Consider the following 22,757-nt stretch of genomic DNA (forward strand, 5'->3'; position numbering starts at 1 on the left):
AAAAGTAAAAAAATAAAATAAAAAAATCACTATGGGAGAGAGTTACTAAAACTGGAGCACACATAATCTGGTGCAGCTGTGCCTAATAACCAATCAGCTTTCAGGTTTTATTGTCAAAGCTTGAGGCTGGGTTCACACTACTACACTACTTTCATCCTACTTTGCTCTGTGTTCAATGTTTCCCTATGAGAGCGTCTTGTAGCGTCCTACACAAGTCGGTCCGACTTTGAAAATGCTCCCTGTACTACTTTTGGTCCTACATTGATCCTACTTCAGGCCCATTGAATATCATTGAAGTCGGACCAAAGTAGTATCCTGTTCATGAAAGTAGGATGGATGTAGGACCAATGTAGGATAAATGTAGGACCAATGTAGCAGAGCAAAGTAGGATGAAAGTAGTGTAGTAGTGTGAACCCAGCCTGAATCGGAGTTCTACCCAAAAATGGAACTTCCGCTTTCCGGAACCCTCCCCCCCCCCCTCCGGTGTCACATTTGGCACCTTTCAGGGGGGAGGGGGGTGCAGATACCTGTGTAATACAGGTATGTGCACCCACTTCCGGGAATGACTGCCACGGGAGTCACTCCACTTCCTGTCCCCCCCGCTGCCTTCTGGGAAACACACTGGTCCAAGGAGACAGCGGGGACCACTGGGAAAGCGATGCGCGACTCGCGCATGCGCAGTAGGGAACTGGGCAGTGAAGCTGCAAGGCCGACGATGGCGACGGGGGCAGCAGAGAGACGAGCCATTGCTCGTCCTCTGCTGCCGATATGGTGGGCGAGCTGGAAAAGCAAGTATCCATTTATTAAAAGTCAGCAGCTGTAGTATTTGTAGCTGCTGGCTTTTAATATATTTTTTTTTTCGCGGGACCTCTGCTTTAAGGCCACTTAGTGCCAAAAAGGTCAAAAGGATAAAAACCGCCCGCCGGTTCAGCAGCACTGCCCATTGATTTCAATAGGCAGGGGCGCTTTAGTGGCAGTGTATTCACCGCTCCTACAGCGCCTCAAAGATGCAGCTAGCAGAAAAAAATGTTACCGTCCTGCCAGCAGGCCTTTCACACTGGAGTGAATGGAGCTGCTCTTTCAGCACGCTTTGCGGGCACTATTTTTTGCATTATAGCGCCTGCAAAGCGCCTCAGTGTGAAAGAGGTCTTACGCGTTTTTTGCGCTAAAAATAGCACCTGTAAACTGCCTCTCCTGCAGCCCCAGTGTGAAAGTCAGAGTGCTTTCCCACTGGGGGGGTGCGCTTGCAGGACAGGAAAAAAGTCCTGCGAGCAGCATCTTTGGGGCGGTCGGGGAGCGGTGTATACACCCCTCCCAAACCGCCCGTGCCCATTGAAATGAAAGGGCGCTGCTTTAAAAGGAGCACCAAGCAGGTGCTTTTAACCCCTTCTAGGGGGTTAAAAGTGCTGCTATAACAGTGGTAAAGCGTTGCTAAAACTAGTGCCGCTTTACCGTTAACGGGCACGTCGCTTCAGTGTGAAAGTGGCCTAATTGAAAAAGATTAAGTTAGAATTGGCTACCAGCCAGAGCTGCTTCAGATTCTGTGTGCACCAGTTTTAGTAAATCTTTCCCTATGGCAGGAGCCACACGCCTTTACATATTAATTTCTCTCAAGCATAAAAAAAAACTTTTGGTGGGATTTTTGAGGCAGAACTTACACAATACTCCAGTACTAAAAAAAATAAAAAAAATAAAAAAAAATGGAAATTACTACAAAAATTTAACACTAAAACAAATATTAATTAAAAACATTTCAAAGACTACCCGATTTGCCATACCCAATTCATCATCACGGTTCAGATATTTAACAATTTGTGAACTAAACCCTTCCAAATTTAATGTTTGGCGATCTCCCCAACACAGGACTTTATGGCTCAACGAGTTTCTTAAAGCTTGACTTCCTCAGAAGCAGGCGATAGGGTGATAAAGGACAGATACTCTAAACACCATAAAGAAGGCATGTCTGCCTTCCGCCTCGTATGTGTGGTGGTAAAGAAGTTTTCCGCTCTCCGTGTTGGCGAAAACGGTTGGCATGCTTGGATTCGGAGAAGGCCCATCTCTGGCAGCCAGACATCACAAGATGGCTGCCGGTAATCGGGCGCGCATGCACCCAAATGCCAAGAACCACCAAAATTTGTCATCTTGGACACCGGATGCATTGTTAAAAAGGGAAGTGAGGGTTCATACCCCCTGTAAAATTAAGTTAATTTGGAGTGTCTTACATGAAAGACTTTCTAGATAGAGACTCTGGTTCCCACTTCCAATGGGGAAGGCAATGTGTTTATGTATATTGGGTGGGGGTCTGGCAGATACACTATCTTTAGGAATTTTAGGTTTGTTTAACCGAGAACATGCTTAAAAAAATACATAAATACATTTAAAAAAAGTTAAGAAAATATATATATATATATATATATATATATATATATATATATATATATATATATATATATATATATATATATATATTTTTTGCAAGCATATAAATATATTTACATCTTAAGGGAATGAAGGTTTAAGTTTTTTTTTTTTACCTCACTGCAGTTAATCAGAGAGCCTGTGACGAGGGAGCTGGGGCCGGGATTGAGCTGGATTTGAGGACATGCAGAGCAGGGCTTGGGAGTGAGCATGCACAAGTGCCCCCATAGCAAGCGGCTTGCTAAGGGGGCACTCATCTGGGAGGTGGGTGAAGCCCAGAGCACAAGCAGGGGACAGCAGAGGAGGACCATAGCAGAGAGCAGGCAAGTATAGCATACTTGTTTAAAAAAAAAAATTATAATAATTTACAAACACTGGGGCAGTTTTCAGGCATTTTAGCGCTAGAAATAGCACCTGAACACTGTCTCCCCTGCCACCCCAGTGTGAAAGCCAGAGTGCTTTCACACTGGGGCGGTGTGCTTGCAGGACGGGGAAAAAAAGTCCTGCAAGCAACATCTTTGGGGCTGTTTTGGAATGAATGGGAAGTGCTTCCAATGCATCTGAAAGCCGCTTCGAAAACGCTGCAACATGGGCACTTTTAACCCCTTCTTGTCCCACATATAACATCTACTCTGAGGAATTTCAGGTTCTCTTGGACAACACATGGAACTTGCAATATACAAGTATTTTTTATTGAGGAATTTGATGCTGTATGTGGTTTTCTCTTGTGTTTAGAGTATTTATTCTTTATCACGCTCTATCGCCTGCTTCAGAAGAGGAGATCAAAGAAACGCGTTGAGCCATAAAGTAATCTGTTGAAGTGTTCACAGAGTGGTTGGGTGCACCAATTGTTAAATATTTAGACGATGACGAATTAGATATAGCAAATAGGGGTAATCTTGGAAATATTTAAGAGCCAGTTCACACCACATGCAGTCCAGTGTGTTTTTGATGGATTAAAAAAACGCATGGAAAGTAGGTTAAATGGTTTTTAATGGCATCGTTTACACCAGTGCTTGCAGTGCCAGGTAAAAAAAAAAAAAAAAAAAAAAGTAGAACATGTTGCATTTTTCCTGCAGTGGACTGTACTGAAACGCTGTAAAAACGCATCAAACACGCACTGGAACAAACATGTCCTTATTTAAAGTGATACTATGGGTTCGATTAAAACAAAAACAAAAAAACAAACCTGTCATACTTACCTCCACTGTGCAGCTCGTTTTTCAGTGTGTGGCCCCGAACATCCTCTTCTGGGGTCCTTTGGCTGCTCTCTCTGCTTCTCCCTGCATCAAATAACCCCCTCTGGGAAGCTCTCTCCCCTGAGGGGGGGTTACCTTGCGGGCGCGCTTCCATGTCCAGCATTTGGCATCCATAGCCGCCGAATGCAGTACTCGGCCCCCACGTCATTGGACGGGATTTATAGCAGCTGGAGCCAATGGCTGCGCTGCCATAAATCTATCCAATAAAGAGCCGAGAAGAGGAAGGAAGGAAGGAAGGAAGGAAGGAAGGAAGGAAAGAAAGGAAAGAAAGAAAGAAAGAAAGAAAGAAAGAAAGAAAGAAAGAAAGAAAGAAAGAAAGAAAGAAAGAAAGAAAGAAAGAAAGAAAGAAAGAAAGAAAGAAAGAAAGAAAGAAAGATCTTCGATTTTATATACTGACGAATTGTGCAAGTTGTGCCTTAAAAAAATAAAAACTTGTGGTGGGATTATTTTAACGATAAAAAAAAAAAAAAAAAAAATATGCTTTACAATTTATTGTGACCAGTTGAGGAAAAAAAATGATGATACGGATTACTGCACTTTGCCCGCCTTAGTAAATAAGCCTTTATGTATTTTTACTCATTCGCCATGCTGTGTATAGGAAATCTGATACAAGATCCCTTGCAGTAAATGGCCATACCTAAAGGATTTATCGATCGTGGCTGTAGATGGGTCTCCCACTTGTGAACTATGACTTGGCATGGACCGCCGGTGTTCTGCAAGTTAAAAAGTTAATGAACTGCATTCACGAATAGCATTACACCACTTTACCCCAATAATTTACCCTATCAAAGATTGCCGTGAGAACTGCCAGCAAGACCCGGTTACATTCATTCACCCAAATGAATCGTCATTGTCAGGGATACAAAGCATGTAACCATAAATTAATGAGAAAATATTTTTCTATACCTGAGGAAAGGGACAGAGCGATTCTCAGACTAAAAGGTTCATATTAAAAACAAATTAAATTAATAATTTTTGCACTTTTACATTGGTCCAGCATGAACCAATGTAAGGAAGCATGTGCCATACCAGAGGGATCCCCATGGAGGTTGGAAATCACTGTAGTAGGCACAGCCAAAAAGCTAAAACAAAACACACACACACACACACACACACACACACACACACGTACAAAGCTGTAACATGAAAGTAAGACACAAAGAAACCAAAACACATTTTGCACAATATAAATAAAAGTAGAACTATAGGCATTTTTTTCCCCCATTTGGATAAAGCAACGGAGGGTTAGAACCCCTGTCAGATTTTTATTTCTATTTATTTTTGTCATGTGTCCCATAGCCAAACAAGAAGTGAGAGGAAATCCCTGTAAATTAACCACTTCAGCTACGGAAAATTTACCTCCCTTCCTGACCAGACAATTTTTTGCTATACAGCACTGCGTTAATTTAACTGACAATTGCACGGGCGTGCAACACTGTACACAAATATAAGGTTTGCCCCCCGAAAATAGAGATTTCTTTTGGCCATTCGATCATCAAAAATCAACAATAGTAAAAAAAGTTTTTTTTTTACGCTATAAAACATAAATATATATATATATATATATATATATATATATATATATATATATATATATATATATATATATATATATATATATATATATATATATATATATATATATATATATATATATATATATATATATATATATAAATATAAATTTATCTTTACTAATTTAGGCCAATATGTGTTCTGCTACAAAAAAAAAAAAAAAAAAAAACGCAATAAAGTGTATATTGATTGGCTTGTGCAAAAGTTATGTATTTAGGGAATTCATTTTTTCACTAGTAAATGGCGGCGATCAGTGACTTATAGCAGGACTGCGATAGTGCAGCGGACAAGCGTATATTGGTTTGCGCAAAAGTTTAAGCATCAACAAACTATGGGATATTTTTATTGATTTTATTTTCATTTTTTTTTTTCTACTAGTAATGGCGGTGATCAGCGACTTGTGGCGGACATTCGGACACTGACACTTTTTTTGGGGACCAGTGACACTGATACAGTGCTAAAAAAAAGGATTTTTGTACTCACCGTAAAATCCATTTCTCTGAGTTCATAGACGGACACAGCCTTCATTGACCTTAGGGTTATGCTTCTTCCTACCAGGAGATTTAGGCAGAATTCTACAGCACTTAAGGTGTTAAAAACTTTCCTTCATGCCGCTCCTCCCAGGGGGCGTGGCTCCCCCAGGCATAACCCCCACTCTGCTCTAGCAGCTTCAGTTCGTAACAAGCAGTACAAACCAAGGAGGGGTGGGTGCTGTGTCCGTCTATGAACTCAGAGAAATGGATTTTACGGTGAGTACAAAAATCCTTTTTTCTCTTTCGTTCATAGACGGACACAGCCTTCATTGACCTTAGGGACGTCCCCAAGCAGTGTCAAAAAAATTCGAGGGGTGGGAAAATAACACAGCAAAAACAGGTTACACCCCAAACAAAACCGGAGTTACTCAACGGAGGAACTCCAACCGTAAACTGCCGCCTGTAACACCCTGCGGCCGAAGGAGGCATCAGAAGATGCACTCACATGCACTTTTAAGACTTAGAAAAAGTGTGGAACGACGACCAGGTCGCTGCCATACACCCCTGTAACACAGAGGCATGATGTCAGAAAGCCCAAGAGGCCCCGATCGCCCTGGTCGAATGCGCCGTAACCCAAAAGGGAGGCGCCTGCCCCTTCAGGGCATAGGCCTGAAGCACAATCCGTCGGATCCACCCCGGAAAAAAGGTGGCCGACGAGACTACCAGGCCCCCTGGTAGAACCAGCCAGCGACACGAACAGTGAGACCGACTTCCGGAACGGAATCGTAGCAGATAAGTACATACGTAGGGCCCGAATCACATCCAGAGGATGTAAAAGTGGCCACCTCCCTCCATTTCGGCCAAGGACATAAGGATGGAAGAACAATGTCCACACCAACGTGAAAAGCCGAAACCACCTTGGGGAGAAAAGACGGCTGCGCCGCAGCACCACCTCATCCTTATGGATGACCAAGCAGGGAACCATGCAAGACAAGGCCTCCAGTTCAGACAAACACTAGTCTGATCGAGGTAATTGCTACCAGAAAAAATCACAGTGGAAATGCCCACGACGAGCCACGGCCACGTGACAACGCAGACCTTCCTGGGCTAGAACCCAGAGTCAAATGCCTGAAGGGCAGGTACTCTAGCACTTGAGCTAAACCTGCTCCCGTCTCGTGACAGTCAACAAAAAACCTCCCGAATGTCCACAAAGGGAGCATCCAGAAGAACCAAAAGGACTAAATACAAGTCCCATGGGGGTAGTGGAGGGGCCATATGCCAGACCCCCAGAACAGACGTACGCACCAAGGAGTGAGACGCCAAGGCTCATTGAAAGTAACAGCCAGAGCAGAAAACTGATTCCCAACTGTACGTAAGGCGAGAGCCTGATCCACTCCCTGCTGTAAAAAACAGCAGAATCCTGGATACCACGTACGTACGTACGTACGTACGTACGTACGTACGTACGTACTAGGGTGCCATTTCATCTCCTCACCAGAGATGCAGGCCCTCCACGTATGATGTAAATCCTACGTGAGGTAGACTACCGTGCCGGCAGCACGGTCGAGACCACCGAGCCCAATAGGCCTCGGGCCTTCAGCCCCAGGCTCTCAACAGCCACGTCGCTAAGCCAGTGGCTGTAAAAACAGGGTGGAAGATCGGACCCTGTAACAGAAGATCAACCCCCAGGGGAAAATGCTAGGGGGCGTCAGCCACCAGACGCACCAGGTCCGCGTACCAGGAGCGACGCGGCCAATCTGGGGCAATCCGAATTGATAAATACCCTCGGCTTCCACTCTGCGCAGCAGGCGAGGAAGAAGCTACCGAGGAGGGAAGGTGTAAAGCAGGCGATAGCGACCCCAAGGAGCCACCAACGCGCCTGAGGCGTCAGCCCACGGGTCCCGTGACCTGGCCAAAAACATGGCACCTTCCGGTTGAGGCGGGACACTAGAAGGACCACGCCTGGAGTGCCCCACTTTCGGCACATATACTGAAAAAACCCCTACGGGTGGAGAGACCACTCTCCGTGGTCAAGCACAATCCGACTTAGGAGTCGGCTTGCCAATTCCGTACTCCCGGAATGTACGCGGCCAATAGAGCCGGAACGGACCCTTCGGCCCACCAAAGTATGTGCGCGACCCTCGTCGCTGCAACAGAGCTCTGTGTGCCTCCCTGAAGGTCAACGTACGCCACAGCGTTGACGGACAGGGTCCCGAATGGTCGACCCTGTAGATCCAGGGACCCCCAGGCAAGGCAAAGCTCGATTCAGAACAATGATTGGTAGGTGGGTCGCCACCTGAGTCCAGCACCCCAGGGCTGACTGGGTGCCCCAAAAACCCCTCCCACAACCGGAGAGGCTGGCATCCGTCGCGACCACTGTCCAGTGGCTTGGCCGAAACGACTTCCCGGCCCGAAGCACCGGAAAACATCAGCCACCACACCAGGGACTAGATGACTCATCCGAACCTGGTAATCCAGAGATGACGGAAGCTAGTCCCCACGTGACAACAGGTCCTCCAGTAGCACCCTGGCGTGGAATTGGGCATACGGAACCGCCTCGAAAGAGGCCACCGTCAGATCCAGAACCCTCAAGCAGAATCGCGGAGATGACCACCACTAGGTCGACAACTGCTGCCCAGCAGATTGCAGAGTCTTAAATTTTTCCGTTAGGAGAACAAAACTCCCGCCCCGGCGGAATCCAGGACTAGTCCCAGGAATTCCAGTCCCAGACAGGACCAACACTGACTTCTGGACAAAAACAGAAGCCAGCCAAACTTCCTGGAGAGTCTGACACGTGATAGACACGGCTCCACAAATGCAGAGTTCTCAGAAGCTCGTAGGAGAATGTCGCCCAGACACCCCACGATAAACCCCCGCTGACACAGCCGGGCCAGTATCGGGACGAGCACCCCGGTAAAAACCTGTGGTGTCGACACCAAGTCGAGCGGGAGGGCCACAAAAAGAAAAAGTCCTCCCTGACCGCAAAGCCCAGAATCTCTGGTGCTTAGAGCATATGGGAACATGCAGGTATGCGTTCATGACATCCAAGGACGCCAGAAAAAAATTCCCATCCTGAAATTTTGTACTTCACAAAAAAACAAACGAGGGCCCTGAGGCCCAGGATTGGACGGACCCCGTCCCCCATGGGGATTACCAACAGATTGGAGTATTACCCCTGAGACCGTTCCATTGAGGGAACTGGCACCATCACTCCCCCGATCAGAAGATCCTGGACAGAACCAACCAGCTAACCGGAGGAAGCCAGAGGACGGAGGAAAAAATCTGTTAGGCAGCCAAGAGAGAAAATCTATCTTGCACCGCGAGAAAACCTCGCAAAGCCAACGGTCGGAAAGAAGAGGCCTCAACCGAGCCGCAAAATCACAAAGCCAGCCCACCACCCGACACGGGCGGGGGCAGACCTACATGCGGAAGCAATACCGTCCGCAGGCCCATAAGGCACGTGGTGCCAGGCGCGTCACAGCCCCGCAGCGGGGGCCTTAGCACCGTGCAGAATACCCCCCGTGCTGGGCGCACAAACTGCTCGGGAGAGGAGGGCCCTCGCCGACGGCGAGGCTCCTTGCCCTTCCTAGCAGAGGAAGCAGTGTACTCTTACCACCCGTGGCATCCCTAGGGGTGCCAACCCGGGAGGCCCAAAAAGCCGCCCACCCCTAAAGGGGTGAGTCCACCAAGGACCCTTTGAGGATCGGTCCGAAGACCAGCATGTAAGCCACACGAGGCGGCGCAAACACCCCCACACAGGCGGAGGCCCTGGAAAGCAAGGGAAGCGCATCCAGGACCGACTCACAGACGAACTACAGACCCCGAACCAAACGTTCAGCTAGGTCCTTACAGGGCTCAGCAGCATCTTGTGCCCCCAGCTCCTGCAGCAGGAGCTACAGCCCTCTAGTCAGAGTCTGTGACACCAGAGACCGCGTCAAGACCGGTCTCAGCGGGGTACCCACAGGCAGGAGCCCCTTCCACGGGCAACGTGGCGGCTTTGCTCCATCCGGACACTGGAGGGTCCACAGGAGGAGAGACCCACCTACTTACAAAGGGGTCGCAAAGCATTCAGGGACTGAAAAAAATAAATATATATATATATATATATATATATATATATATATATATATATATATATATATACACACTGCGGTGTAACATAAAAAGTCCAAATAAGGAACACAGTTGCAGTGCGCTGCGTTTTTGCGGAACCCAAAAGGGACCGGTACAACTGGTACCTCCGCCAAAACCACAAACCGTCTAGTTACTGAGCTATAAGCTCTAACCGCAGAAAATAAGAGCTCCAACAAATTCCTTGGTCGCGTGGGTTTCTATAGCCCGCATCCACTGACACCACAGAACCAGACGCAATAGCCGGGCATAGTATAATGTCAGCGGCATCCCCCGAAGCAGGCTCAGGGAGGGGGGGCTTTTTTACCCCCCAACCAGGCACTAGCTGCTTCAGAAATAACACTCCCTCAACAGAAGTGGCAGGGGGAGGGGCATCAAGGGTTAACTCAGGCCTTAGTGGGGAGGATAGTACCTAGTACAGGCTCCAGGGCATCCCACCACCGAGTCAGCCAAACTGCTAAGCAGAGAACCACCCACGGTCACCTCCCGGCTGTTCCAGCTCTATTCTGAGCATGAGGGCCCCCAGGGAACTCACCACCCCGCCTGGTGCATCGCGCTGAGAGGAGCCTGATGATGTGCTGAGAAGCCGGCTGCGCTGCTGACAGTCCCCACGGAGAGATTCGCGGTCTCTCTGAGCGCTAAAACGGCCACACGAGGCCAAACGAAAATTAAAGATGGCCGCCGTAATGCAAAAAAACTGCCAAGGACCACAAGAAAATGGCCGCCGAGATATACATTTTTTTTTAAACAGACAGCCAGCAGCCACAGCAGCATAGTAAAACAGCACACAAGTCCCGCAGAGAACACTACAGCCCCCTGCAGTGAACACACACAGCCCCCGCTACGCACACAGGCCCCGGTGATAATAAAGAGACCCCAGAAAAAACCCCCCTCACAGCCGCTACCCAAAAGGGAAGGAAGGAGAGGAATAAGGGAGAGAGGAAAGCAGGGCGAACCCTCAGTCGACCTCCCCAGGGAAAATTCCAGCCAGACCACTTACCTGAGCAAGGGTCACTACTTACCTGTCCTGCGACTACCGGCTGGAGGTATCCCGGACAGAACCAACGTCCGCTAAACGGCATGGCTGTCGGCCAGACACACTGTGACAAGGCCATAAAGACCGGTCATATGTGTGCCCTAGAACCGAAGTTCCCCGGCCGCCCCTGGAGCAAAGGGGCCTGTCGTGGACGTCCCAAAGCTGAGCTGAGGGCCGGCACACGCTCGAAGGCCGAACCTGGGGGGACTACAAGGGTCGAGGACCCAGCCTGTCACCCAGTCGGCTGTTGATAGAAGAATCGCAGGATTCAAAAATGCAGGAACAAAATAATAAAAAGCGAGAAAAAATCGCAAGAAAAATCGCAAGAAAATTGCAAGAAAAACTCCAGAGTCCAGGACTCCAGAGAGAGCCTGACTCTCCTGACGGTTAGGCAGAAACAAACTGAAGCTGCTAGAGCAGAGTGGGGGTTATGCCTGGGGGAGCCACGCCCCCTGGGAGGAGCGGCATGAAGGAAAGTTTTTAACACCTTAAGTGCTGTAGAATTCTGCCTAAATCTCCTGGTAGGAAGAAGCATAACCCTAAGGTCAATGAAGGCTGTGTCCGTCTATGAACGAAAGAGAAATATGCACTATCACTGTACTAACGACACTGGCTGGGAAGGGGTTAACATTAATGGCGATCAAAGGGTTAACTGTGTGCCTAGCCAGTGTTTTCTTACTGTGGGAAGTGCTTGTACTAGGCAGGGATATGCAATTAGCGGACCTCCAGCTGTTGCAAAACTACAAGTCCCATCATGCTTCTGACTCTGGTGTCATGCTTGTGGCTGTCAGAGTCTTGCTATGCCTCATGGGACTTGTAGTTCTGCAACAGCTGGAGGTCCGCTAATTGCATATCCCCGTACTAGGGGAAGGCAAAGATCACAGTCCTTGCTTTGCAGGAACACAGGATCAATGCCTTGTTTACATAGGCAGATTGCCGTTCTGCCCATGTCCTTAAAGGGGAGGTTCACCCAAAAATACACTTTTTGACATTAGCTGTAGCATACTGCTAACATCTGCAGTATGCTGTTTTTTTTTTGTTTTTTTTACTTGTACTTATCGTTATATGAGCCCTTGTTTTCCGGCTCCGAGCGGGGAATCCTGCGGGGAATGGGCGTTTCTAAGCAAAGAGGAGTTGATTGACGGCTGCTAAGGTGCGTCTTGCCCTCTGTTTAATCTTCAACTGCCATGAGGCTGCACATGTGATCAGTTATGACACCAGCCATTGGATGGTTTGACAGTTTGGTTGAGAGCACAACCAATGTGACAGTTAGCATTCCCGGCATGCCAGGAATGTAACTGCTTTTTCAAACTGTTAAATTGATGGGTTTACTTCCGCTTTAAGGATGCTGGAAAGTTCATTTTGAGGGTGAACCTCCGCTTTAACGACCAGCGTAAGCCAGCGGACACCGGGTCTGAGCACTCGAGTCTGATACCTGAAGATGTAGGAACATGTACAAATACGTGATCCTGCGCAGCGCGGCCGCCCCGTAGTAGCAAAACTGCTATAGGGCGGTCGGCAAGTGGTTAAGGGAATCCTTTGGGGCCCCCAAAGGTCACCAGAACCAACGTCCTCATTGGACATTGGAAGAGTTCCCTTCTACTACTTTTCTGGGGACAACCCAAAATGTGGCATTTTCTTTTACTTTCAATGAAAATCGTAAACCAGACAAATAGGGTGAATCTCCCTAACGGGGCACAGATTGCACTAATAACTGAGGGGTTCTAACCCATCTCCCCTCTATCCAAAACAAAAAAAGTTTTGCCTTTAGTTATACTTTAATCTTAAACAAGAAATGTTAAAGAATATCTGACCCCAGCACTTCAAATTACTGATGTGCCTTCTGCACCATGTACTTGTGTTAAAAAAGGTATCCTGTTCTCTTTGTATTGCTTCCTTTGTGTGAAATCCCTGGTATTCCTGCCCATCCCTCTGCTTTCCTATCGCAAAACTGACCGCGCTAGGCATAAGAGAACATTCAGCCCAGTGTGGTCAGTTTTCTGGCTGTGTTGGGAGAACAGCCTTGCCTGTCCTCCAATGGCCAAGACCTGTGCTGACACGTCCCCCCTGCACAACCATTCGCTGGGAAGATCAGTGGACTGCCGTTTCTCCACCGCCAGTTCTCTATGTCCCTATGCAGCTCATGTTGTCACTTAGAAAAAAAAAAAGGGAGGAAAAAAAAAAAAAGTATTTATAATGAGATAATCACACACACGCGCACACACACAAAATGTTTTACCCTGCATCTCTATTTTTATACTGTACGGGGCGTTCTACAAGGAGAGGGTTCACATGTTACATACACATTCATTCAGTGACAGATGATTTGTTTACTTTTAGAAAACGCTACGCTGTCTAGACACCCAGGACCAGTAAGTAGTTTTATAATCATGTTTTATTGAAGTAAACCTTATAGTTGCACGCTAATAAAAGTAGATCATTTGCTAGCACAGATTAAAACGACCTGTAATTTCAGCTGACTCCTGTTAAAAAGGTATTTTAAAATGCTGAATTCTCCCCAATTTAAAGTTGATCTTCAGATTTTGTTTCAATTTAACCACTTGCTTACCAGGCCAATTCTGACACTCCTCTCAGACATGTAAAAAGCCGCGTTTTTTTTTTTTTTTTCAACCATTCTATATATTTTTTTTAGCAGAGGCTCTAGAGAATAAAATAACAGTCATGACAAAAATATAAATTGAATGAATTCAAAATAAAAAAAAAAAAAAAAAAAAAGGAAGAGAAACACAATATATAACCAAATTTATTGTAAAATATGAAGAATGAAGTTGCGCACAGTAAATAAATAGATAGCAAAAATTAAATAAAAATTGTGGACGCTCAAGGAATGGTGCCAAACTACAGTACTTAAAAATCTCTATAGGCAACGCTTTAAAATTTTCTACAGGTTACACGTTTAGAGATGTGAACGGACGTGTTGCTGCGTAGTTCCGGTCTCTCCCTCTACAATCCTGCTCCATCCTGACCGACCATAGACAGCAAACGACTCGTTCATTGCCCAATCCAGCCCAGAGCGTCTTCTGAAATCCCAGGGGGGCATTTGGGTGGACGCGAAAGTGACAAGGGAAGAAGCAACCCCTGGCAACAATGAGCATCACCACCCGCTCCTGCCAAGATGGCCGCCAGCAACACGGTTCATGGGCCTAGCACATCACCAGCCTCCACTCCTGATCTCTTTGAAGACGGCCAGGACATCTGCCCGCTGCTTTCTTCCAAGATTCCTGTACCCCAAGCCGTGTCCCTACAAGCGACCCCGGCCATGGCGGTCGCAGATGGCAGTAATGAGACTACTCTGTTGGAGGTCCTCGCCATCATAAAGGTAAACCACGCGGACCTTATAAAGGGGAAGGTGGATGAGCTAAAGATTGACTTAACAATCATGCGGCAGGACACGCAAGAATGACGTGGCCAAACAACGTATCAGTGACCTAGAGGACACTGTTCCCCCATCCTGCCCAAACTCAATACATATGGGGGATTGCAACCCTGGGGAGGATAAGGTTGATGACCTCGAGAACCATCTCCGCAGGAATAACCTGCATCTGGTTGGTCTCCCGGAGGGAGCGGGTGGAGGGATCTGACCTCGTAGCCTTCCTGGAGAGCTGGCTTGAGCAAGAATTTGGCCGCATTCAGCTTTCCCCCTGCTTTGCGATTTAGAGGGCCCATCAAGTCCCTGGATGCCCTCTCCCTGAAGGTCACCCTCCACGTACTGTGGGGATTCATCTCCTCAACTACATAGACCAAGATTCCATTTTGGGGGCTGCCAGGAGAAAGGGAAGTCTACAGATTAACAACGCTGTGGTTTCCCTCTCCTGACTACTCTGCGACGGTTCGCAACCGAAGAGCCAGCTACCAGCGGGTCAACCAAACCTTTGCAGAATTCTACCGCACACTATACGAGGATACAACTGTCCCTTCAGAACCAGACTTTCTAGGCTTCTTTTAATCTCTTGACCACCCAGCACTTGGTAGCCCCAGCAACTTCTCCTAGACAAACCCATCACGCTGGAAGTAACTACGGCCATACGCCCATTACCAACCAATAAAACTCCAGGCCTAGATGGCCTTCCTCAGAATGGTATCAGACACACATAGAGGAACTTGCTCCTCAAGATATTCCAAGACTCTTAGGCTGGGGAAACTTCCTGACTCTATGAACGAAGCACTCATTGTTGTCATACCCAAACCTGGTAAGGATAGGCTGCAATGTGGGTCCTACCGTCCAATATCCCTCTTAAACAATGACACAACACTAGCAAAGATTCTTGCCCTTAGACTTCAGACGGTCATTTTATGCCTCATACCGCCGGACCAATACGGTTTTATCCCTGGTAGGAGCACATATAACATTTGTAGATTATACCTGCATGTCCATGATGCAGCACGCACGAAACGTAGTGGATTGGTCCTATCCCCGGCAGAGATTGGGGGCATCCGATCTGGCCCAATAGAGGAGAAGATCTCGCTCTACCAGGACGATGCCCTTGTATACTTAGATGGTAGAGAGAGCTCATGTGCTAAACTATTGCATGTTGTAGAGGAGTTTGGTGCAGTTTCGGGGCTTCAGGTGGGTTGGGAAAAGTCCCAGGCCTTGCTCATTGGCCCCCGCTCTCCTGTTGAATATTTACAGAGGTCACATATTCAACCAACGTCCTCGTTTAAATACAAGGGTATTCAGATACATGCCTGAATATGAAGAACCTAAAGCGGAGTTCCAACCACAATTAGCATTTTTTAAATGTATGTCCTTTCATCCTGCGTTTTTATAATATAAATCCGGTCACTTACTATTTTACAATCCCCTGCCGATCCGCATAGATATTCAAAAAAGATCGTTTATAAAACTATGTCTACACAGTTGTCATTTTGCTTGTGGGCATTGTGAATCCTACAAGCACTTACTTTCTGGAAGTCTTGGATGGGGAGAGATAATTGGACAGCGCACTGCATCCTGGGAAATTATGACACACATTTCCCAGGAGCATTAGAGGGAGATGATGTCAGAATCCTAGGTGGTTTCAAAGGCAGATTTCGTGGGACTGCATAGCAACAGGCATTTCCAGATGAGTAAAAAATATATATATATATATTTTTTTTTTTTTTTTTTTTTTTTAACTTTAGGTCTAATGAGCACAATAATGAAAAAAAAATGTTTGGGATGGAAACTTCACTTTAATGTCATTCCTATAGTCAAACCGTACCTGGTCGTCATTGCCCCTTAATTTAATTGGCGGCAAAAATTGACTAAACCCTTTCCTCCTTTATCTGGAATGGTTACCAACCTTGTATAGCCAAGTCCTACCTACAGGCAGCAAAGGCCACGGGTGGCCTGGCCAAATTTATGGCATTATTTTCTTGCTTCCCAACTCACCAATGTCCATGGATTGGCTACACTCTGACCCCCAAACTCCCACCACAGCTCTCCTATTGACCCTCTTCGAACCTTCTACCTTGAACTGCATAGATCAAGGAGGTCTGGAGGCTCCAGATTTTACCGTTGAGGTTAGCTTTATGGCTTGGAGGGAGGAGACCTTTTATGGTCGCCTCCAGTTGGTGGGAGCGGATCCTTTGCAGAATTCTCATCGCAAATGGCTGTGGTCCATGCCTGAGCTTTCCGAGGACGACAGGGAAGAGGCAACCGAGATGTTTTCAGGATATAATTAGTACTGCTGACCTTCTGGTAAAGTTTAAGTTTATACACCATCTACATTACACACCAGCTAGGCTTGTTCGAATGGGTCTGGGCTGAGATATTGCATGTGCTAGATGTAATACGATTGCTGATTTCTTTCACACGTTCTGGACATGCTCTGGATTTTCAACCTTCTGGAAGTATTTTTTTTTTCTTTTTTCGACAACAAACTGCACCTACCGATACCTCACACTCAGAAGTTGGAAGTTGGACTTTTAGGAATTCTCAATGACCATGTTCCTCAGACACATGCCAGGAGTTTGTTACGTATACTGTTATTTTATGCACGTAAAATCCTACTACACTGGAAAGATGTGGGGCCCCTTTCGGCCCACGTTCCTTCCACATTGTTCATGGGATCATACCCAAATTCAAATTGATATACAAGAGTAGGGCATGCCCTAAGAAATTCACCCCAAAAATATGGCAACCATGGCTAGATGTCGGAGGATTTCTGGGGGGGTGGGGGTGTCCTCTCCTCACAGCTCTCCCAGTGAGTCTTCTACCAATGCAATCCAATAAACACTGCTCGGCAAAACGTCAAAATCGACATACAGAGATTGCCTTATATGAAACATCCAATACCTGGGGAGTTCCTTGATTTATATCATTGCTGTGGGGTCGTATGTGTTGTGGGCTTGAAGGTGTGGGAGCGTGAATGGCGGTATGTTTGTTGTTGGGGTACTTAAGTACAGACTGTTCAATTGATTTCTTTTATATGCCATCCGATTGGTACTGCCATGTGCACTTTACACACATGTAATAGCAGTGTGTTTTTGTTGTTTACTTTTGGTTTTTCAACAGATAAACACCTTTAGGACCCTTTCACATGGCTGGACCGTTGAGGTCCACCTGTCATTTTTTTCGGCGGACCTAAACAGGCGCTCCATGCAATTTTATGGAGTTTCGGATGTCAGAGGTGACATGTCCACTGACATCCGACCCGATCAAGAGAATTTTATTTTTTGAAGCACACCCATCCCTACCTGGACAGAAGTGAACACACACGCAAGTCGCGCCTACATATGTAAACAGCGTTCAAAATCACACGTGAGGTATCGCAAAATGCGTTAGGGTGTGAGCAATAATTCTACCACAAGACCTCCTGTAACTCTATACATGTAACCTGTAAAAAAAAAAAAAATGCAAAGCGTCGCCTATGGAGATTATTAAGTACAGTACTGAAGTTTGGCTCCATTCCATGAGTGTGCGTAATTTTAAAGCGTGACATGTTGGGTATCCATTTACTCGGTGTAACATCATCTTTCACAGTATATTAAAAAAACTCTCTCTCTCTCTACGCATTTGAAAAATCGCTGCGCAAATACTGTGCAGCATAAAAAGTAGCAACAACCGCCATTTTATACCCTATGGTCTCTGCTAAAAAAAAAAAAAACATATATAATGTTGGAGGTTCTGAGTAATTTTCTAGAAAGAAAATGATGATTTTTACAGTGAAGTGCCAGAATTGGCCCGGGTGGGAAGTGGTTAATAACAGAATGAGAGGTAAAGTGTGAATAAGTACATGCAGCTTTATGAAAGGAGGTAACTGGTAACGCTTGCCATACATACATATCTCACGAAAGTGAGTACACCCCTCACATTTTTGTAAATATTTTGTTCTATCTTTTCATGTGACAACACTGAAGAAATGACACTTTGCTACAATGTTGTGTAGTGAGTGTACAGCTTGTATAACAGTGTCAATTTGCTGTCCCCTCAAAATAACTCAACACACGGCCATTAAAGTGATTGTAAACCTTTGCGTTTTATTTTTTTTAAATAACAAACATGTCATACTTACCTCCACTGCTCGTTTTGCACAGAGTCTTCTGGGGTCCCCCGGCGGCTCCTCACCGCATCAGATAACCCCCTAGAAGAAGCGCTTTGCCAGGGGGTTACCGTGTGGGCACGCTCCCGAGTCAGGCATTTGCTTCCATAGACACGAATGCAGACTCGGCCCTGCCCCCCGGCACCCACATCATTGGATTTGATTTACAGCAATGGGAGCCAATGGCTGTGATGTCATCAATCTATCCGATCAAGAGCCGGGACCCCGTGCAGAAAGGGAGAGCGCGTCTCCGCAGAGGGAATGAAGGGGCTCAAGTAAGTAAATCGGACAGACGCTTTTTCACCTTCACACATTGGATGCATTAAGGTGAAAAAAACACGAGGGTTTACAACCCCTTTAATGTCTAAACCGCTGGCAACAAAAGAGCTCAAGGAGGAGAGCTCCGACAGCTGATTGGAGGGAAGGGACACACCCCCCTTTTCACAGCACACAGGAACAGAGCCGAGACTGTGAAACTGCTGGAGCTCCTCCCGTCATCTTTTTTTTCTCTTGGTGTCAGGATTTTTTTTTTGTCAGAAGTGATTCATGTGGATAGCAGAGAAAGTAAGCAGCAGACAGAAATGTCACTTCTGGATTTAGACACACTATAGAGCAGTGATGGTGAACCTTGGCACCCCAGATGTTTTGGAACTACATTTCCCATGATGCTCAACTACACTGCAAAATGCATGAGCATCATGGGAAATGTAGTTCCAAAACATCTGGGGTGCCAAGGTTCACCATCACTGCTATAGGAGGGATATGCTTTGTTCATATTTATCCTGTGAGGCCACTGGAAGTACAGTATCAACTGTATGTAGCTGCGGCCACATACCGCAGCATTGTGTTTTGGGTGCAAGGCGAGACTTCCTGTCTCATACCCGGGACACAGATCAGGCTACAGAGGAGTCTACAGCAGCAGCGCTCAGCCGCTCAGAGCAAGCAGTGTATTCTAGCTATGAATACAAAGCTTCTGCCGATTGGCAGAGTCAGAGATTGTGACATAATCAGACCACCTCTGACTCTAGCATTTATAGAATAGATTGCTTGCTCCGAGCGGCGTTGCTGTAAACTGATCTGTGTTCCGGGTATGAGACAGGAAGTCTTGGTTCCATGTGTTTCTTCATTATAGCACCAACTTTTTAGTACACAAGGTGCTTGGATGGATTGTCATTTTATTACATTGGTCATTAATAGCTCAATATGTGAGCAATTAAATTTGTTTTAATATTTTGTAAACAAAACGTTTTGATACACTTTATACATCACACATCCAGCGGCTGCACAGGTAAGGAACTCTTGCTTGCCCCAAACAAACAGGTGTCAAACTGGCAGCTCCTCCAGCTGTTGCTGAACTACAAGTCCCATGAGGCATTGTGATAGTTACAAGCATCACTCAAGGCAGAGGCATGATGGGACTTGTAGTTCTGCAACAGCTGGATGGCCGCCAGGTTTGACACCCCTGATGTAAAGTGTGTGGAAAGATGGAGTTCTTCTTTAACGTCTGGATGTTTACAACCACTTTAAGTCAGGAGAATCTCCACTGCTGGCTATTGTATTCAAGCAGCTGCAACACCCGCAGCTGTCTACATACCAGAACAGTGACCGTATAACGCTGGTATGTAGCGGCTTTTCCCAGCCGACTCCATCAGTTTTACAAATTGACTTGCTGAGTGGTGCCAGCAGGGCAACTCGCAACGCAAACTTAGCCCGATTCTGCAGGATTTGGCTGAAGTTCGAACCGTGTATGGCCAGCTCTGTAGGTTGAAATGGATGGACTTTTTTCAACCAGATTAACTATGTGGGCCAGTTCACACCACATGCATTTGTGTGTTTCTTTTTTTCTGCATCAAAAACGCATGGAAAGTAGGTTCGATGGTTTCCAATGACATAGCTCACATCAGTATGGTCAGTTCCAGAAAAAATAAATAAATACATTTATTATAACATGCTGCATTTTTCCTGCACTGGAACACATCAAAAACACACTGGAATGCCCTGGAACGCATCAAAAACGTACCGGACCCCAATACAGTGAAGAATAAATAAACCAGGAAAAAAAAAAAACACAAAAAAAAAAAAAAAAAAACACACGACATCTAGAATGCAACCGGAAACGCATAAAAAATGCGCATGCAGGAATGCATCCTGGAGTGCGTTTTTTGTGGTGTGAACTAGCCCTGTAACTTGAAAGAGATTTAACCCTCAATACAAGCTTCCAATTTACACCATTAGCAGCCTACGTGTAGATAGATGTATATTCAGCACTATGGCTGACAAGGCAGACAAACGCAAGCTGAATTCAGGGGACAGTCTTCGCCATTCGCCAGGAGCAGACATATAGAGCAGAGGCTGCCGGGCTACTGAAAGGTTTCCAGCTCTGCTTTATAACAAACGTAGTAAATCATTTACTGCACTCGAGGATCTACCAAAGTATGGTCATAAATAAAACAAACATACCCTTGGTTCCAGAAAGAAGCCCTTGAAATATCGATATTGTACTTTAGTTCCTTTTGGGAGTGTAACATTTGTTCTCCAGACCATACTGTAATGAAGGAACACAGAGACACTTATCACTATACAAGATCACTGTTCATTAACCACTTCAATACCGGGCATTTTCACCCCCCTTCCTGCCCAGACCAATTTTTTGTTTTCAGCGCTGTCATGCTACACTGTACCCAAATGAAATCTTTATGTTTTTTCCCCCCACAAATAGAGCTTTCGTTTGGTGGTATTTGATCATCTCTGTGGTTTTTATTTTTTGCGCTATAAAACAAAAAATACAGCGACAATTTTTGAAAAAATAAAACAAACAAACACTAAGGCGCCTTTCACACGGACGGCTGTTCTGCCGCAGTTAAAAGCATGTTTCTTTCTTTTGAAATTCAAGGCTCCAGGCACAGCGATCGCCTGCATTTGTACACTGCGATTAGCTGCGTTTACATGCAGCTACGTTTAGCTGCGGTTGGCCATTATTGTCATCCCCATAGCAACCGTTTTTATTTTTACGTGTCCTGTTTTTTCTTTTGTTGACGCGGCTATCCGCAGCTGACACAGTGCACTGCGTTTACCTGTAGTTATGTGCAGATAACTGCGCAAAATCGTTCCTGGACGCACTCAAATCTATTTTTTCTATCTGCACCAAACCGTATGTAATAAAACCGCAGCTAAACGTAGTGTGTGAATGGGGCCATAGGAAAGCATTGTGTGCTTTCAGCTGCGGTAGAAAATGATAAAATCCGCACCTAAAAGCACCATTCTATCCGCCCGTGTGAAAGAGGCCTAACACATATCGAATTTTGTTTTTTTAAATAATCTTTTTCCTCGGTTTAGGCCGATATGTATTCATGTACTAAGCGTATATTAATTGGTTTGCGCAAAAGTTATAGTGTCTACAAAATAGGGGATAGTTTTATGGCATTTTTTTTTTTTTTTTTTTGGCATTTTTTTTTTTTTTTTTTTTAAGTAATGGCAGTGACCTGCGATTTTTATTGTGACCGTGACATTGCGACGGACACGTTTTTGGGACCATTCACATTTGTACAGCAATTAGTGCTATAAAACTGCACTGATTACTGTGTAAATGTGACTGGCAGGTAAGGGGTTAACACTAGGGGGCAAGGAAGGGGTTAAATATGTTTCCTAGAGTGTGATTCTAACTGTAGGGGGAGGGGACTCACAAGGGGAGGAGACCGATCTGTGATTCTTTGTACTGGTAACACACATCGGTCTCCTCACCTCTGACAGGACATGGATCTGTGCGTTTACACACACAGATCCATTGTCCTGATGCGATCACGGTCAATCGCAGTTGCCCGGCAGACATTGTGGGCACCGGGTCCTGAGTGATGCTGGACGGCCAGGACGTCATCCTGGAGGGAGACAAGGTTCCTGCCGACGTCATTTTACAAGGACTCGTTAAGGAACTGGTTAAAGAATATATTACCCCAACATTTCATATTGCTAACATGTGGCTGCTGTACCATGTACTTGTATGAGAAAGTCTTCTGTTCTCTTTGTATTGCTTTCTTTTGTGTGTCCATCTCCTGTATCATAGCTGCTAGAGGGGTGCACTGCACTGAAATTTTGCTAATACTATTAGCAATGTGTATATTATATATATATATATATATATTTTTTTTTTTTTTAACTGTCATTTTTGGCCTAGTGCATTCTTTATTTTCGGTATCGGTTTTGGCACCAAAATTTCCATTCGGTGCTCCCCTAGTTAAAGGGGTTGTAAAGGTAAAAGTTTTTTCACCTTAATGCATCCCATGCATTAAGGTGAAAAAACTTCTGACAATACAACCCACCCCCC

At 45.8% G+C, this 22,757-nt stretch overlaps 1 protein-coding gene across 3 annotated transcripts in view; it reads right to left on the bottom strand.

The window, feature by feature from the left end:
• Positions 1-22,757, bottom strand: part of GPCPD1 (glycerophosphocholine phosphodiesterase 1) — a 131,156-nt gene that overhangs the window by 77,137 nt on the left and 31,262 nt on the right. For all 3 annotated transcript variants that reach the window (XM_040351683.1, XM_040351681.1, XM_040351682.1), the window contains exons 4-5: positions 20,897-20,981; positions 4,315-4,390 (exon numbers count right to left, since the gene is read on the bottom strand). In XM_040351683.1, the coding sequence (XP_040207617.1) occupies positions 4,315-4,390; positions 20,897-20,981 (161 nt within the window). The remainder of the gene's footprint in view (positions 1-4,314; positions 4,391-20,896; positions 20,982-22,757) is intronic.

This window comes from Rana temporaria, chromosome 4 (genome assembly GCF_905171775.1).
Source record: "Rana temporaria chromosome 4, aRanTem1.1, whole genome shotgun sequence".
NCBI lineage: Eukaryota > Metazoa > Chordata > Amphibia > Anura > Ranidae > Rana > Rana temporaria.